This window comes from Gopherus flavomarginatus, chromosome 6 (genome assembly GCF_025201925.1).
Source record: "Gopherus flavomarginatus isolate rGopFla2 chromosome 6, rGopFla2.mat.asm, whole genome shotgun sequence".
In the NCBI taxonomy this organism is placed as follows: domain Eukaryota; kingdom Metazoa; phylum Chordata; order Testudines; family Testudinidae; genus Gopherus; species Gopherus flavomarginatus.
The window spans coordinates 47,328,034-47,345,787 of NC_066622.1; the positions used below are offsets into that span (position 1 = coordinate 47,328,034).

The 17,754-nt window shown below is 55.2% G+C and overlaps 1 protein-coding gene across 4 annotated transcripts in view; it reads left to right on the forward strand.

Moving 5' to 3' along the window:
• Positions 1-11,414, forward strand: part of ACY1 (aminoacylase 1) — a 30,844-nt gene extending 19,430 nt beyond the window's left edge. For all 4 annotated transcript variants that reach the window (XM_050958727.1, XM_050958726.1, XM_050958725.1 and 1 more), the window contains 11 exons: positions 701-795; positions 1,511-1,587; positions 2,405-2,494; positions 2,950-3,006; positions 3,163-3,236; positions 3,708-3,757; positions 4,340-4,484; positions 4,768-4,836; positions 5,091-5,170; positions 8,541-8,601; positions 9,556-11,414. In XM_050958727.1, the coding sequence (XP_050814684.1) occupies positions 701-795; positions 1,511-1,587; positions 2,405-2,494; positions 2,950-3,006; positions 3,163-3,236; positions 3,708-3,757; positions 4,340-4,484; positions 4,768-4,836; positions 5,091-5,170; positions 8,541-8,601; positions 9,556-9,720 (963 nt within the window). In that variant the 3' untranslated portion in view covers positions 9,721-11,414. The remainder of the gene's footprint in view (positions 1-700; positions 796-1,510; positions 1,588-2,404; positions 2,495-2,949; positions 3,007-3,162; positions 3,237-3,707; positions 3,758-4,339; positions 4,485-4,767; positions 4,837-5,090; positions 5,171-8,540; positions 8,602-9,555) is intronic.
• The last annotated feature ends 6,340 nt before the right edge of the window (positions 11,415-17,754 follow it).

The window sequence follows — 17,754 nt, forward strand, 5'->3', positions numbered from 1 at the left end:
ACCACAAACTTCAGTTGCTACCTTTTGTTATTTTGGGGGTTACTTACTATGAAGTCCTGTTTTCCTATGGGCTGCATTAGGCTCTCACTGTACTCGATTAGACGTGCACCAGCTCTTTATACTGAGTGTGTTGGAGTCCAGTTTGCCCTAAGAAGCCCCACTGCAGGAGGCCCTGTTTTTTTGTTGAAATTGGCCAGGGCGTTTCCTGTTAACATGGTTGCATGTGTGGGGGTTGGTCTTGTCCGTTATTGCTTTCCTGTCCCTTCAGATCTGGGCAGAGGCGTGTTGGCAGCAGTGCGTTGGGCAGCTGCAGGGCAGACTTCCCCATACTGTGTCTGTCTTGCCCTTCGGTCTCCAGCACTGTCAGGCTGGCATTAAATCACACTCCCATCCCTTTTGCCACCTCCCAAACCATCCACCTCCTAATGGCTGAGGTGCCACCTACCACATCAGCCCTGTGTGCTGCTTCATCCCTCCAAACCAGGCCTCTCTCCATCTCCCAAACAGGGTGCTGTCCCTTTCTTTTATGGGAATGGGGATCAGATGCAGGGACATCAGCTTCCTGTCCTGCCCCTCTCCTCGATGGAAAAGTCAGGGCACCATGCTGCGAGCCAGCCGGACCATGCTCATGCCCTCCGGCAGCGCCCGCTCCCCATGGGGAATCCTGCTATGACACTCAGTGCTGGTTTCTTCTCTGCAGGAGCACTGGACCCACAACCCTTTTGAAGCCTTTAAGGACTCTCAGGGTAACATCTACGCCCGCGGGGCCCAGGATATGAAGTGTGTCTCCATCCAGTGAGTACAGCTGACCTCCTCCATTCTCTGTCTTGTCTTAGTTCACCATTGCCTCTCTGGGGCAATCAAACTGAGCTGAACATCCCCTTCTGTACACAGCTCCATCCCTCTTGACTCATGCTCGCTATGAACCCTTGGGTCAGATCCTGATCTTGGTTATACTGGCATAAATCTGGAGGAACTCCCCTGAGATCAGTGGGCAGGTGTTCTGGAATTGTCCTATGCTGGGTGCCTTGCCCCGGCTGTGGAGCCGCTGGACACAGCTGGAAACGGGTGACAGGGCTAGGTAGGCTGTGCCGGTATGGGAATCCCTGCCAATAGCTGTGTGATGCAGTAGACATTGGAGATCCTGAAAGCTCAGCAGATGCCTCTTACCATCGAGGTCTAGTTATTTACATACTGTCCTAGCTTGTATCTGCCTGGACATATAACTAGCACGGGGCTGGGGGGTTCTGCTCCCTGCATTGGCTGGCTGGGGTGGCCAAAGCCCCGTGACACCTGCCCCCCATTCCTGGACACCCCATATGTTACCTGCTCCACACTAGGCCCCTTAATCTTTGGCTGAGATCAGGGTGTGGGAAAACCAAGGGGTGCTGGTGCCGGCTGCAATCTAGGGGTACAGCTCCCTCCACGCATCTTACACCTAGCCTGGAGCACTGCCTGAGCTCAAGGTTCTCACAGGTACCAGCTTCCTAACCAATCTCTCCCTATTCAGGTACATCGAGGCCATCCGGAGGCTGAAGGCCGAGGGGAAGCGCTTCCCCCGAACGGTTCACATGACATTTGTGCCCGGTAAGTGACTGGCCGCTCTCCGTGGCCAGCTGGTTGCTAGAGTTTGGCTGGAAGGGGTGGGAAGGTGGGGCTAGAGATGGAGCTGCTCTACCTTTTTCTTAGCTTTGGGACTCCCCTGACCAGCGCATTCCTGGGAGTGAAACACGCGGAGAAACCAAGCGCATCAAGCCTTGAGCATGTTCATGGGTGGGAGTAAAGCATGTTGAGCTCCTGGCCTGAAAAGCACTGGCCGTATCCAGGCCCTGACATGTCCTCCTCACTCGTTGTTCAGCCCTGCTCCGCAAACTTTCTTGCATTTAAGGCAGGCTGGAGTGGGTGACTCTGTGCCAGTCTCTAGGCTGTCATGGGGAGCTCTGGCAAGGCAGCATGAGAACTCTGGGGATGGAGGTGGAGAAGAGCAGGGAGCTGTTACATGGGGTAGGTTGGAGAGATTGCAGACCCCAGTTCAGTCCCACCAATGCCTGCTGCATTTGGTCAAAGCACTGATGGTGGCCCTTCCTCCCACTGCTTCAGCATTACCCCCAGCCCTGCTTTCTAAACTCTGGCCATGAGCTAGCTGAGTAGTTCCCATGAGCTGGCAGACAGCTGGGGCCTGGAAATGCCAGCGTTGGGGAAAACAGCTGCTTTCCTCCGCCTTGCATCGGTCGCAAGCTGACTGCTGTGGGAGTTGGACTGGCCAGAAGCTGCCGCGGGTCCCAATCTGCCATGAGGTGTTCTGGCTGTGGCACCAGCTGGGGTGAAAGGGAGGGCTGGGCTCAGCCATGGTGCCTAGCAGAGCTTGGTGGCCACTGACTCTGTGTCCTTCCCCTGAGCGCAGATGAAGAGGTCGGGGGCTGCAAGGGCATGGAGCTGTTTGTGAAGCGCCCCGAGTTTCAGGCTCTCAATGTTGGCTTCACCCTGGATGAAGGTGCGTCTCCCCGGATGTGATGGTGGAGGAGCCAGTGGGAGTGCTCTGTGCGAGCGGAGGGCAGGCAGGGAGGGACTGAGCTGTGCCCTGGCTGCTGGCCCCTCTGCAGAAATGAGCTTGGCCCCCTGGTCATTAGGCGGTAGATGTGCTGAGAGGCGTGAAGAGTTGGTAGTGGGGATAAAGGAGGGTCCTTTGTAGGCACATCCCCTCAGCCCAGAGTCCAGCCTCGCACCCTGTCTTGGCAAGTACCTTGTCCCATGGGTGAGGGACGTTGAGCGGCTGGGCCATCTGCACTCATGGCGCCTGATTGGGGCAGGGCTGGGGATCTGGAGATTCTCCCCAGGCCCTAAATGGCAGCCAGCGGCTCCCCTGTTGCATTCCCACGGCAGCAGCTGGCAGTGACTGCTTGGCTGCCACTCCACCACAGCAACTTGTCTTCTCTGTCCCTCCCTCAGGCCTGGCCAACCCGACGGACGCCTTCACTGTGTTCTACGGGGAGAAGTGCGTCTGGTGTGAGTAGGGTCCAGGACATGTCCCCTCGTTTTGTGTCTGTCTATCTGCGCGTTTCTAACATACCCATCATGTGGTGTCTGGGTGCCAGGCTCACCCACTCTCTCTCCCTCCCCCCTCTCTCTTAACACGTCTCCCCCTCTCATCGGCACTTGCAGGGATTAAAGTCAAATGTGAGGGGAACCCAGGCCATGGATCCCAGTTCATTGAGAACACGGCTGCTGAGAAGTTGGTAAGAGAGGGCGCCCTATTCTGGGGGCGAGGGGCTTGCGGTGTCACCCACCCTGGCTTCACCCACCTGCCCTCTCAGCAGGAAGGGCAAGTGAGTGTGACAGAGAGTGAATTGCAGTCCTCTTGCACCAAGGGAGAGACGGTCAGCTTCTCTCCAGGAGGGAATAGTGCAGAGTTCCTGGGTGCAGGGGAGATCCCTGCCATTCCAACCCCAGCCTCTGCCAGCAGGGAGTGCTATGGGGAGTGGGGCAGGAGCCCTGGCTGTGTCGGGGAGCTCCTGGCTACGTCAGCCCCAGCCTCTCCCAGTCAGAGCGCCCCTTGTGGCTCCTGTGTGGGAGCTGGTTGGTTTGTTTCTGGGAAACCCTGGGTGAAGGGCAGAGCTGCTTGCCGTGAGGGTGCAGGCATCTGGGGGAGCCGAGATGTAGCTATAATACGTTGGTCAGGACGCTGACACCCCCTGTTCCCACCACAGAACAGAGTGATCACCTCCCTCCTGCAGTTCAGAGAGAGTGAGAAGCAGAGGTAAGAGGCAGTGCTGCTTGAAACCTGTGGCTCGTTTGGTCCCCAGAGAGAAAGTGGACATCCTAGCTCCAGAGGATGGGTTAGGGATTCACAAATGGATCTGGGACTCAGGACTCCTGGGTTCTGTCCTCTGCTGTGCCACAGGCTCCCTCTGTGTCCTGGGATAAGTCATATTACTGCTCTGTGCCTCAGTTTTCCCATCTGGGAAATGGTTGTGATTATCCTGACTTGCCTCCTAGAGTGGGTGGGGCGTGAGGGTTAATTCACTGATCGCAGGAGGGCGCTTTGAGATCCGGGCAGAGGACACAAGGAGCGTTGTTGTGAGCGCAGGATCCAGGGCCTGACTCCACGTGGCAGAGAGCGTGTCTGTCCCAGTGACCCATGTGTGTCCTGGCACCATGTGTCAGTGCACGTGGATGTCACATTGATGGCCCCAGCCCAGGCGAGGCAAATCTCTGGACCTAGCTCTGCCCTCCCCTTGGTCAGGGTGCAGAGTCCTTTCCCTGGGGAGTGGTTGGGGGTGAAAGGCTCCAACAGACACAGATCACAGACGCTGGGTGTGACACCCCCCGCCCCCCGCAGATTGAAATGTGACGAGCACCTCACCCTGGGCGACGTCACCTCCATCAACATGACTATGCTGAGCGGGGGCGTCTCCTTCAATGTGGTACCCTCGGAGCTGTCTGCCGCCTTCGACATCCGCATCCCGCCCACTGTCAACTTGCAGGTACAGTGCCCACTCTGGCAGGGGTCCCGTTTCCCCAGGGAGGGGGTGGGGTGCACATTCCCCCAGTTTGGGGGAGATCTCGATCTGCAAGCCATCGCCCCAGCAGCGTCCGCCAGAAGTGTAGAGCTGATGCTGACTCACTGCTAACATAATGTCCCAGTGGCACAAAGGATTCTGGGAGGCATCAGAGAGGCAGAACAAGGGCTGATGGCATGGACCTGAGAGAGGACACCCCCCCCCCCCAGCTCGCTCATGCCCCGTTGGTTTGCCCCTTCTCCTGCAGGCATTTGAGGAGCAGCTCACAGTCTGGTGCCGGGCAGCTGGAGAGGGTGTCACCTATAAGTTTTACCAGGTACGGCAGGGAACTGAGGAACTGGGCTCGGAGCCTCCCCTTGAAATCTACTTGGGTGTGTATAACTTGGCTGGGCACCTCCATGCCCTCCCTATGCAGCCCGTCCCAGCTGGACCCACACCTTCCTGCCCCACGCTGCCCCCAAGCCTCTTGGCTTCCCTCCCGCCTTGCTCTGCTGCCACCCCAGCCTCCCCCTTCGACCCCGCCCCCGCCTGAGGAAGATTTAGCCCTCTCCCCTCTTTCCTTTGGTGTAGAAATACATGGATCAGACAGTGACCTGCACCGAGGAGTCTGACCCATGGTGGAAAGCATTTAGTGGGGCCTGCAGAGACATGTGAGTACGACTTTCATGCAGAAAAGGACCTGGGGATTACAGAGGATGAGAAGCTGGATAGGAGTCAGCAGTGTGCCCTTGTTGCCAAGGAAGCCAATGGCATATTGGGCTGTATAGTAAAGGCATTGCCAGCAGACCGAGAGATGTGATCATTCCTCTCTATTCAGCACTGATGAGGCCACACCTAGGGCACTGCATCCAGTTTTGGGCTTCCCACTACAGAAAGGATGTGGACAAATTGGAGAGTCCAGCGGAGGGCAACGAAAATCATTAGGGGTCTGGGGCACATGACTTATGAGGAGAGGCTGAGGGAACTGGAGTTATTTAGTCTGCAGAAGAGAGGAGTGAGAGAGGATTTGATAACAGCCTTCAACTACCTGAAGGGGGGTTCCAAAGGATGGAGCTCGGCTGTTCTCAATGGTGGCAGATGACAGAAGAAGCAATCATCTCAAGCTGCAGTTTGAGAGGTCTAGGTTGGATATTAGGAAACACTAAAAGCAGCAAAGAATCCTGTGGCACCTTATAGACTAACACTGTAGATATGTGGGCAGAGTTGGCATCAAGGTTTGTTGCATAGATTGGTTCCTGAGCTAGAGTTACTATGGTGCGGTGTGCAGTTACTGGTGAGAATATGTTTCAGGTTGGCAGGTTGTCTGTGGGTGAGGACTGGCCTGCCACCCAAGGCCTGTGAAAGTGTGGGATCGTTGTCCAGGATGGGTTGTAGATCCCTGATGATGCGTCGGAGGGTTTTTAGCTGGGGACTGTATGTGATGGCCAGTGGAGTTCTGTTGGTTTCTTTCTTGGGTTTGTTTTGCAGTAGGAGGCTTCTGGGTACCACATCTGGCTCTGTTGATCTGTTTCCTTATTTCCTCATGCGGGTATTGTAGGTTTTGAGAATGCTTGGTGGAGATTTCGTAGGTGTTGGTCTCTGTCTGAGGGGTTAGAGCAGATGCGGTTGTAGCTCAGTGCTTGGCTGTAGACAATGGATCGTGTGATGTGCCCGGGATGGAAGCTGGAGGCATGAAGGTCGGCATAGCGGTTGGTAGGTTTTCGGTATAGGGTGGTGTTAATGTGACCATCACTTATTTGCACTGTGGTGTCTAGGAAATGGACCTCCTGTGTAGATTGGTCCAGGCTGAGGTTGATGGTGGGGTGGAAGCTGTTGAAATCGTGGTGGAATTTTTCCAGAGTCTCCTTCCTGTGGGTCCAGATGATGAAGATATCATCAATGTAGCGTAGGTAGAGAAGGGGTGTGAGTGGACGAGAGCTGAGGAAGCGTTGTTCCAGGTCGGCCATAAAAATATTGGCATATTGTGGGGCCATGCGGGTGCCCATAGAAGTGCCACTGATCTGGAGATATATATTGTCATCAAATTTGAAATAGTTGTGTGTGAGGATAAAGGCACAGAGCTCGGCAACCAGGATCCAGGGCCTGACTCCCTGGCATCATCAGGGATACTGTTCCTGACCGCTTGTATTCCATCTGTGTGTGGGATGTTTGTGTAAAGAGCCTCTACATCCATGGTGGCTAGGATGGTGTTTTCTGGAAGGTCACCAATGCATTGTAGTTTCCTCAGGAAATCAGTGGTGTCACGGATATAGCTGGGAGTGCTGGTGGCATAGGGTCTGAGCAGAGAGTCCACATATCCAGACAGTCCTTCAGTGAGAGTGCCAGTGCCCGAGATGATGGGGTGTCCAGGATTTCCGGGTTTGTGGATCTTGGGTAGTAGATAGAATAACCCTGGTCGGGGCTCTGAGGGTATGTTGATTTGTTCCAGTGTTAGTGTAGGGAGTGTCCTGAGTAGATGGTGCAGTTTATCAGCAACCTTTATCAACAGTACCTCCTTTATCAAAGAGGCTGATAAAGGAGGTGCTGTTGTCATCATGAACAGGTCTGACTACCAAAAGGAGGCTGCCAGACAACTCTCCAATACCAAATTCTACAGGCCACTTCCCTCAGATCCCACTGAGGAATACACTAAGAAACTGCACCATCTACTCAGGACACTCCCTACACTAACACTGGAACAAATCAACAAACCCTCAGAGTCTCTAACGCATCATCAGGGATCTACAATCCATCCTGGAAAATGATACCACACTTTCACAGGCCTTGGGTGGCAGGCCAGTCCTCGCCCACAGACAACCTGCCAACCTGAAACATATTCTCACCAGTAACTGCACACCGCACCATAGTAACTCTAGCTCAGGAACCAATCCATGCAACAAACCTTGATGCCAACTCTGCCCACATATCTACACCAGTGACACCATCACAGGACCTAACCAGATCAGCCACACCATCACCGGTTCATTCACCTGCACGTCCACCAATGTAATATACGCCATCATATGCCAGCAATGCCCCTCTGCTATGTACATCGGCCAAACTGGACCGTCTCTACGGAAAAGGATAAATGGACACAAATCAGATATTAGGAATGGCAATATACAAAAACCTGTAGGAGAACACTTCAACCTCCCTGGCCACACTATAGCAGACCTTAAGGTGGCCATCCGGCAGCAAAAAAATTTCAGGACCAGACTTCAAAGAGAAACTACTGAGCTTCAGTTCATCTGCAAATTTGACACCATCAACTCAGGATTAAACAAAGACTGTGAATAGCTTGCCAATTACAGAACCAGTTTCTCCTCCCTTGGTTTTCACACCTCAACTGCTAGAACAGGGCCTCATCCTCCCTGATTGAACTAACCTCATTATCTCTAGCTTGTTTGCATATATATACCTGCCCCTGGAAATTTCCACTACATGCATCTGACGAAGTGGGTATTCACCCGTGAAAGCTCATGCTCCAAAACGTCTGTTAGTCTATAAGGTGCCACAGGATTCTTTGCTGCTTTTACAGATCCAGACTAACACCGCTACCCTTCTGATACTAGGAAACACTATTTCACTAGGGGGGTGGTGAATCACTGGAATGAGTTACCTAGGGAGGTGGTGGAATCTCTTTCCTTAGAGGTTTTTAAGGTCAGGCTTGACAAAGCCCTGGCTGGGATGATTTAGCTGGGGATTGGTCCTGCTTTGAGCAGGGGGTTGGACTAGATAACCTCCTGAGGTCCCTTCCAACCCTGATATTCTATGGTTCTGTGACAAATGGCTATCCCCCCAGCCACGCTGCTGGCACAGTGCCGGCAGGCTGGGCTCACCTAGGGGCTTGGAAGCTCTGCAAAAGCGGATGCCTCTCAGCCAGGCCTGGGGTGCAGGGACAAGCTAACATGGCCCTCCCCAGCTCTGCCACATGGAGGTGCCCTCCGTCCCTGCCTCCCCACCAGGCCCTGGCTCCGGTGGCGGGAGAGAGAATAGCCGCACTGGGGGCATGGCTCACCCGGGCTCTGTCTCTGTTGGCAGGCACATGACGTTGAAGTGTGAGATCTTTCCAGCCGCAACTGACAGCCGCTTTATCCGAGCAGTGAGTGCTGGCACCTCCCCCTGGTCTGCCTTCTTCCCTGCCCACTGCCCATCCTGCAGGTTCTGGCTGGTTCTCCCTGGTTCTCCCATCCCCTCCTCTGGCCTCTCTCCCTCCCCCCTTTTTCTTGCTCTTGCTCTCTGTCTTAATTTAACTGGTGTCTGAGTCTGCTCTGTTTTCTAGTGGGGATGGCCTTGGCCTGGGCATGAGAGTCAGGACTTCTGGGTTCTATTCGTGCTCCTGCCACCAATTCTTAAAGCAGGTTACGCCCCGGTACCTCAGTTTTCCCACCTGTAAAATGGGAACTGACCTGCTGTCAGGAAGTGCTTTGAGAGTCTCCGGCTAGCGCTGCTCTGTAAATGTGCTGTATTATTATCCTTCCCATTGGTTAACTGTATTACAGTAGTGTCTTGTGCCCGGCCCACTACAAACATTGTTTCTTCTTAAAGAAACAGCGTCTTTGGGGGCTTCAGCTAGGATGGTCTCAGATATATGGGGATGGAGGTATTGAGGCAGTGGGCTGGGAAGGAGCCCAGGGATGGCTGAGGGGAGGCTGCTTTCTCAGCTGTGAGAATGTGGGGTGTGGGTGGTGCCAACCTGGTAAAAGAGAAGATTGCTGTCCACCTCTGCCCTGCTGCATGGGAGCCCCCCATGCTGGAATGAGCCAGACCTCCCACTGCAGACTCTGGCACGGTCCCCAGCAGTTCAGGCCAGCATGGGACAAGGGCCAGGGACGGTGAAGGATGGGAATGCAGTAATGCCGGGGCTGGCCAGGAGGGGGCACCACACAGGGTTGAATGTCAGTGGGGGTGGGGAAAACACAGTGTGATCTCCTGTTTGCAAGTGGCTCAGTCCAGCCCCACCCCCCACTGGTTTCCCCCTCCTTGGACCCCATGTAGTTTGATACCCGCTAAGCTCTGGGTGGTGGCAGTGACTTCCCCTTTCACTGCTTTGCAGGCTGGTCACCCGGCCCTCGGCTTCTCCCCCATGAACCACACCCCGGTACTGCTGCACGACCACAACGAGTACCTCAACGAGCAGGTTTTCCTGCGGGGCATCGAGATCTACGCCTGCCTCCTCACCTCCTTGGCCAACGTCCCTCCTCTGCCAGCGGAGGGCTGAGGGGCACAGCGAGGGGTGGGGGATACCAGAACGAGAGACGGGGAGTGAAAATGCATGGGGGCAGGGGGCAATGGACATGCAGGGGCTGGGGTAAGAAGCGGCTGCTTGGGGGTGGGCAGGACGGGCAGTGGGCAGGACTCCAGGGTTCCTTGGTGGCAGCGCCATGTGCAGAATCACCCAGCTGTGCCAGCCTAGGGGGGCAGGCATCGACTGTGTCCGAGGGAAGAGGCAGCTTGTGTCTCTGCCTGTGCTCCAGGTCCGCTGAGCCCATTCAGGGGGCCCTATGGAATTATACCTGGTGTCCAGCTTCCAGCCCATGGCTCTGCAAGCTAAGAGGGAGGCTGCCCCTGGGGGCACAACATGCCAGGCTTTCTCCCATTGCTTGCACTGGGGGTGGGGAATACATCTCGAGTGCCCTGTGCCCCTGCCAGGAATTTACCCCCTCATCACATTGCAGCAGCAATGCAAGCCCTCCCTTCTCAACAGGCGTATGCCTGGGTCCTGGGGTCTATGCAGGGTGGGGGAGGGTTGCTCTATCCATCCCAACCTCTCCAAGGCCCCAGAGCCCCTCTCCCTGCTGCTCCCAGCCCCAGATCTCTGCAGAGCTGCCTCCAGGGATGGGCCAGGGCCATGGGGCACTCCCTGGGCAGCCTGCGCCTCCCTTGGGCCCCCTTGGCTCTCCCTGGCTGCCTAGCGGCTCTCCCTGCTCCTGGGGCTAAGCATCACCACTTGCCCCAGGCAAGGCGAGGATCTGGAAGCAGGTGTATCTGTGGGTAGGTGTAGGCATTGAAAGCAGGGTGAGCTAGTGGATAAAGCACTGGACTGGGGCTCGGGAGACCCGGGTTCCACTTCTGGATCTAGCCCAGACTGCCTGTGTGACCTTGGATGAGTCAGCTGAACTCTGTGTGCCTCCATTCCCCAGGTGATCATACCCCTCGAGCTCCTGGCATGCTGCTCTCAGAGCCTTGGCTGGGCAATGCTTTGTACCTGCTGCCTACTCTCATTAAACCACTGGGTGCGTGGGGTGGGGGGTGGCAGGAAAGCAGCTGGGATGGCACCTCCTCCCGAGTGCCCCAAACTGTCACTGCCCAGCAGAGAGGGGTTGAGGCTAAAGCCAATTGCTGCGAAAGCTCCAGGCAGGAATCAGCTCTGAGCTGGCAGTGGCAGGTCTGTCTCAGCAGGGGTCAGTGTTTCCCAGCCATACTGGGGCTAGCAGCAGGGCCATGGGGGGAGGGGGTGCCCAAGTCCCCTGTCTGTGTGACCATGCTATGAATTTTCATTCCCTGGGGCAGAAAAGCAGCTGGGATGGCACTTCCTCCTGAGTGCCCCAGACTGTCACTGCCCAGCAAGGAGGGTTTAATTGCTGTCTTAATGAATCACACTGCATTGGTGAATGCAAATCAGAGCACATGCCTGGCTGGGCTGCTGTGTGTGCCACCCTGGAGTCCCAGGCCGGAGGACTGGCCCCATCTCGGGGGGTGGAGAAGTGTCTTCTAGCACATCAGAAAGCCTCAGGGGGGACTCATGTTCCCGATCCCCATTCCCCAGCTCCAGCTCTCTGGCTGCAGCCCCATTCAGGGCCACCCAGAGGATTCAGGGGGCCTGGGGCAAAGCGGGGGAGCTGCGGCACTTGTACTCACCCAGCGGCGGTCCAGGTTTCCGGCGGCATTTTGGTGGCAGGGGGCCCTTCAGTCGCTCCGTGTCTTCGGCAGCACTGAAGGGGCCCCCTGTCGCCAAAGACCTGGACCGCTGCTAGGCCAGGGCTCGTGGGGCATTTCGGCGGTGGGGGGCCCTTCAGTTGCTCCGTGTCTTTGGTAGCACTGAAGGGCCCCCTGCCACCGAAATGCTGCCAAAGACCCAGCCCGCCACTCGGCCAGGGCTCTCAGGGCCCCTGCGGGGCCCGGGGCCTGGGGCAAATTGTCCCACATGCTCCCTCCTCTGGGCGGCCCTGGCCTCATCACCCAGGCGGGAGCTTGCTGCAGTCGGGGGCTGGTGGCTACCAGCAGGGGATTGATGCTCAGGGACAATGTGTCACCATTGCCCACCTACCTGCAGCACCCTGTTGCCCCTCTGTGAGCCAATCATGGAGCAAGAGAAACCCTGATGCACCAGGCCAGGCCTCTGCCTGGTGGATGACTGGGCATAGAGAGGTTGACATCCTGTTGGGGGATGGGACAGATTCCAAGGAGCAGGCTGCTAGCCGACTGCCCAGTGGTTACCGTGGGCTGATGCTGAGCAGCTCCTTTGCAGGGTCTGGGGAAAGTGGTGGGCCTGCAAATGTTGTTCCTCATCTGTGGTAGAGGAGGGGGGTCTGCCTACCTGAGCTCCCCCACCCCAGCCTTAACTCCAGTTGTTTGAGCTGCGGGATCAGGTCCAGTTCTTTGCTGACCTTGTGCCAAAGGTGCCAGCTGTCGGTGTGTGTCTCCACGGTGCTTGTGATTTTACTAATTAAAGCCTTTTGATTGGAAAGAACAGCCAAGGGTGTGGTAACTCCTGGGCTGGCCTCTCCCCATCTGTCTGACCTTGAAATCCATCCCCAATGTGCTCTTCCCCCATTACATCAGCCTCCCAAATGGCTGCTCTGGGGTCAACTTCATGCCTTGTTGCACCATAAGAATTGCTACACCCGGGGACATCATTGGGTCAGTGTCTTCCCCCACTGCCCTGAACTGTCCCATCCTGAGATGATGTCTTTTCCACTGCTCCGTGCTGGGTCCTTTGGAGACTCCAGTTCTTCAGTGCTCTACCCAAGGCTAAGGATTTCTTCCTGACCCCTTTGTGTCCTGGAGCTTCAGCATGAAATGCTCTCAGTGTTACTGGATGTGCCATTCTGACAAGTACCAGACCCTTTGCTGACACTTCCTGAGATGCATGAGCCTCAAGTTAGGCAGCTAAATCCCTGAGGCAGTGCAGCAAGCAGGTTATTTAGGTGCCTAAATACAGCTGGAGGGAGAGAATATGAGACACCCAAATTTGGGGATTTGGCTAGGTGGAAATGGGGGCCTGAGCACACTAAGTCATTACCTGAGTAGCTTGTGGGCAGCAAGACTAGACCTCTCAGCTTTGGACCCCAAGCCGAGCTTGAGCTAGAGGAGAAATGATGTGGCATTACCAGCTCCAGAGCTTTTAAACTTGTCATACAAAGTGTCTAAACCTTGCCTGGGTGTCTGTGTCCTGCAGAGCGTAGCAGTGCAGCCCAGGGCACTAACACAGCACTAGCCCCAAGCTGCTGGATCAGTCTGTATGTCAGGCTGACAACCCCTGAACTTGGCAGGCTCGCCCTGGACTAAAGCTCCGGAATGGGTCCTGCAAGAGCAACCATTCGCGGAGTGCTGCTTCTCCTATATCTCTGTATGTAGGGGCTTTATTATTGTTCCTGGAGCTCTGGCCTACATGGCCCCATTAGCCAGCTCAGCCCATGGGCTGACTGCCGGTGGCATTGTGCCACCAGCTGGTGCTGAGCCACTGGCCCTTCGGCCTGGGGTGTGGAGTCCCTGAAATAGGAAGAGTGTAGGGGATTGGAAAGGAGTGCCAGACCCTTCCCTGCAGGAGAGTCTCTGAGCAGGTGGAGTGTCCCGTTGTGTCTAACAGCTCTGCACCCTGTGCCTCTGGGAGCAGCAGAGCCAGAGCCCATGGCCTAAAGGATGCACTAGGGCTGCGGAGCCAGAACAGGGAGGGCTTTGGGGAGAGCTGGATTCACTCCTGCAGCGCCAGCCACCTGGCCTAAGTCATGGCTGCAGAATCTGAGCAGCTGGCAATGCTGTGTAAGAGGCAGGGAGAAGAGGATGTTTTCTGCCTACCGGGCCTGAACTCCCCTTGGGAGCTGAGTACCTAGAGAGCCTCATGTTGGCAGCAGCCTCTTGCAGGGTCTGCCTGCCTTTTGGAAAATGCCATGCTCAGCGTGCCAAACAAGGACATTCCTTCTGGCTGGCAGAGGAAACGTGACACTCGAGCTGCCTATAACCAAGGCTCCTTTTCCATTTCCTCCCTACAGCTTTGGAGGTGGGTCAATGCAGAGAGTAGGTGCCTGGTGGACTGGGATGCCATGCCAGGCACAGGGGACAGCAAGGAAGAGGTACAAAGCCAGGACTAGGCAGGAAAGGATGGGGGCAGTGATGCTGGTGTAGTTAGTGCAGGGAAGCCGGCATGGTCAGAGGATGCGAGCTGTAGCCCCTGCCCCAACATCACTGTGGAAGTGTTGCCAGGCCGTGCCCCTGCTAGACCCCTTTCTGTACCCTGCATCAGTGGGGCAGAGGGATGGAGGGTAGGGGCAAAAAGGGCAAGCAAATAATGACGCTTGCCTGGCTCTCGCCAATGGACCCAGCCTCAGGTCACCGCGGGCTGGAGCACCCAGCACTCATTTCATGGAGACCTTGCCCTAACTAGTGCTAGTCCACGGAGAACAGGTGAGCACCTGGGAATGAGATAAAGGGACTGGTGGTGGTAGGTGAATTGTTAGCCTGGTAGGCAACAACCAATCCCACGGCAACTGACGAGCCGTTAGTGAAAGGCCTCACTGGCTCCAGGGGAAGCTGGCGAGGCAGGGGAGTGGCGCAGCCACAGACCAGCTGAGCAAGTTTGTCAGCAGATTCCAGCGTCTGCTGCCAGGCTGTGAACTGCAGCTGGCCGGTGAGACATGGGTGAATCACCCTGGGACACTGGGCTGGAAAGTCAAAGCAGCACTTGGCCATCAGGGCCATGGGTAGGAGAAAGCTAGCGGGCTAGATGTGAGGGGAACAGAACACAGCAGCCATGCTTAGAGGCTCCAGCCAAGCACAGGCTCCATTGTGCTGGGTGCTGTACAGACTCATGGTGAGCGATGGGCACTGCCCTAAAGCGCTTTCTCTCTAAAGAAATGAGGGTGGCAAGGCAAACAGAAGCCTAGAGAGAGGGAGGTAAGTTCATATGACAGGTCAGTGTCAGAGCCCAGATCGACTGAGTCCTAATCTACTGTCCTATCCACTAGGCCACGCTGCCTCTTTGGAGCCCCCCCACAGTGGGGATGTGAGCCAGCACCTTACCTGTGGTACGAATCCCCATGGCTCTCAGCTAGCTCACCTCAGCCAGGTGTGGTGTGGGAAATGGGAGCAAGCATGTGGCATGACTTGCTCCTGCTCCTGCACCCAGCTCACCTTCTGAGTACGTGGTGGCCACTAATATAGAGTTAGTCAGAGGGGCCTTAGTTTTCCCCGAAGGAAAGAGAAGCTTGATCCAAGGAGTCTCTGACCTGGCCAATCTCTTCCAGAGGACGGGTGATTGTGTGAGCACTGCACTCATCTGCCAGTGGCTGCTGCCCTCCAAATCGAAAGCTGCCTCATGCAGCCTGAATGACAGTGCTCCTGCTGATGTCTGCACCCAGTTCCCTTCCAACTGGTCCTGCCAGTATTTGTCTAGTAGAATCCTGCTGTTCCATGCAACTGTAGAGCCTTTCCAGGCTCTAGCATGGGGCACACAACTCCTCCAACATGCTGGATTGGAATCAAATGCCTTTGATGGCCCAGAGGCACCACTAGGTAGCACTCAGGCCTTATCCTCCTGGTAACCTTTGCTTTCGCAGTGATAGCCTAATGATGACATTTATGTGGGCCATGCTTTGGCCCGATCTACATCTAAAAATTAGCTCGACTTGGCTACGTGGTTCAGAGAGGTGAAAAATTTCCTGCCTGTGTGCATCACAGTTAGCCCAACCCAACACCCAGCGGAGCCGCTGCTAGGTCGCCAGACAAATTCTTCCATTGCTCTAGCTACTACTTCTATTAATTGTGTGGATGGCAAAACGTCCTTCTGTGGATACAGGCAGCAACTCCATTACGCTGTGCGGCTGTAGCATAACCTTTGGCAGGTGTTTCCTTGGGTGGTGCTAAGTTCATATGAGGGGCAAGGCTGCTGCCTCGCCAGCTGCCCATCCCATCACTCCATAGCTGCTCATGCCAGAATATGAAACTAAGGGACTTGTGTACAATGCCTTCCCCAACCCACCCGCCCTCATCCAAGCACTCCCCAGCCCTCATCCAAAGCCCAGGATCATGGCTAATCTGGATTGTGTCCTAAAGCTCAGCAAAATCTCCCCCTGCTAGACCAAAGGGGAGGTGGTTCAGGGTCAAGGCCCCTCCTGGGAATATTCCCTGCCACCAGCTGTCTCCCTCTGGAAGCTATTAGCGCAGGCGCTTTCTCCAAGGGGAGCTGACCCAGGGCTGGCACCTGGAGAGAGGCATCTCTCAGCTACCCAGGCTCAGACCAGTCAGGGATTTATAGGTCAAACCCCACACACAACAGCTGAACCGGCTTCTGGGGCGCTTGTGGTGTCAGGCATGACGATGCACTAGGTGGCGCCATGTATCTAGAAATCCTCCCCCCCACCCTCTCCCCAAGTTGGCAGCTCTAGGGGCCTGGGTGACAAGAGGTGCAAGGAGCCTCACTGGCTCATTCCAAGGTGGGGCCTTGGGTTTGATGTGTCTTGTTGCACAGTTACTCGTCAGTAAGCGCCACTGTTCCAGATGTGAGGGGCGCACATAGCTCTGGCCCCACTCCTGGCTGCTGGCTTTGCCGTTTGTATGTGCTATCAGCCCCCCAGACTTAGCTGTATATTTCCCTTCAGCCTGTGGGAGACAAGGTTCTTATAGCCCAAGGGAAGTGTCTTACAATGAGCCAGGGGATTTTTGCACTTTACAGGCCGCTTTGTTCTAAAGCTCAGCTAGATCTAACTGCACCTGATGAGTGACTGACCCGAACACACACAACGACAGGGCCATCCGGGGAAGGGCTGGAGCAGGGGTGGAAATAGCTCAGCTGCTTTCTGCTTGTGAGGCATTGGATGCATTCAGCACTGGGACTGTCTCTGGGTACATCTACACTACAGGATAATTTCGAACTAACTTAAACCGATTTTATTAAACAGATATTATAAAGTAGATTGTGCGCGTCCACACTAGGCACATTAATTCGGTGGTGTGCGTCCGTGGTCCGAGGCTAGCGTCTATTTCTGGAGCGGTGCACTGTGGGTAGCTACTGTAAAAGAATGAGGCTAATAACGTCGATTTGCGTCCACACTAACCCTAAATCGATATAGTAATATCGATTTTAGCATTACTCCTCTCGTTTTGTAGGAGTACAGAAATCGATTTAAAGAGCCCTTTGAATCGATATAAAGAGCAGTGTAGTGTGGACGGGTGCAGCGTTAAATCGATTTAACGCTGTTAAAATCGGTTTAACAGCGTAGTGTGGACCAGGCCTCTGTGCACTGCAGAATGAGGAGACTCTTCCTAGCTGGCTTTCGCTGCTCCAGATAATGGCCCATTGTTCTCCCTGAAGCACCTCACAGGAGAAAGGCTGGCCCCAGGGAAGCTAATGTGAATTTTGCCATTGCCATTCATGCAGCCAGGATTTGCCCTCCCCACCCCAAAGCAGACAGGTTATTTAAAAGGGTTTGGGGAACAATGATCCAGCTCTGGGTTGTTCTCAAACTCCTTGCTCTGTGCTTGGTCAGCCAAGTTCTGCAGTATTGTTTCTGCTGCCCGATTGGCTGGGTGAGACTTTTTTAAAGAGGCAGCGAGTTGGCAGGGAAAGACAGTCCAAGGAGTATAGTGGAGGAGTTGCCTGGCCGGGACAGGCCAGGGGGCCAACCCCATCCATTTCAGAGGAGGAAGAAAGATACCTTGAAGTGAGCAGTTATGGAGTAACTGGTTGGAATGGGAAATCTCCTTCCTGACCCTCTCTGAGATGAGGGTGGTCTCTGAAGCATGAGAGTTGCTAACCCTTCCAAATTCCTGGGCAGTCTGTTTCTTAGCAGTCTGTTTGTATGTGTCCATAGGCACCTGTACAAAGATGAGCCATGGCCCAGGCATTGGCAAGAGCAAATCCAGCTAGCAAAAAGCCTGGGGCACAGTAGGGCACATATCTGAGCAAAGCAAGGCAGTGTGTGGGCCCAATCCTGGGGAGAAAGCTACTTTACTAGTCCCTCATTACACATGCATGCAAATGTCCCAGAGCAGCCCCTGGCCCTGTCATCCTGCTGTCTGTGATCCACTCCACTCA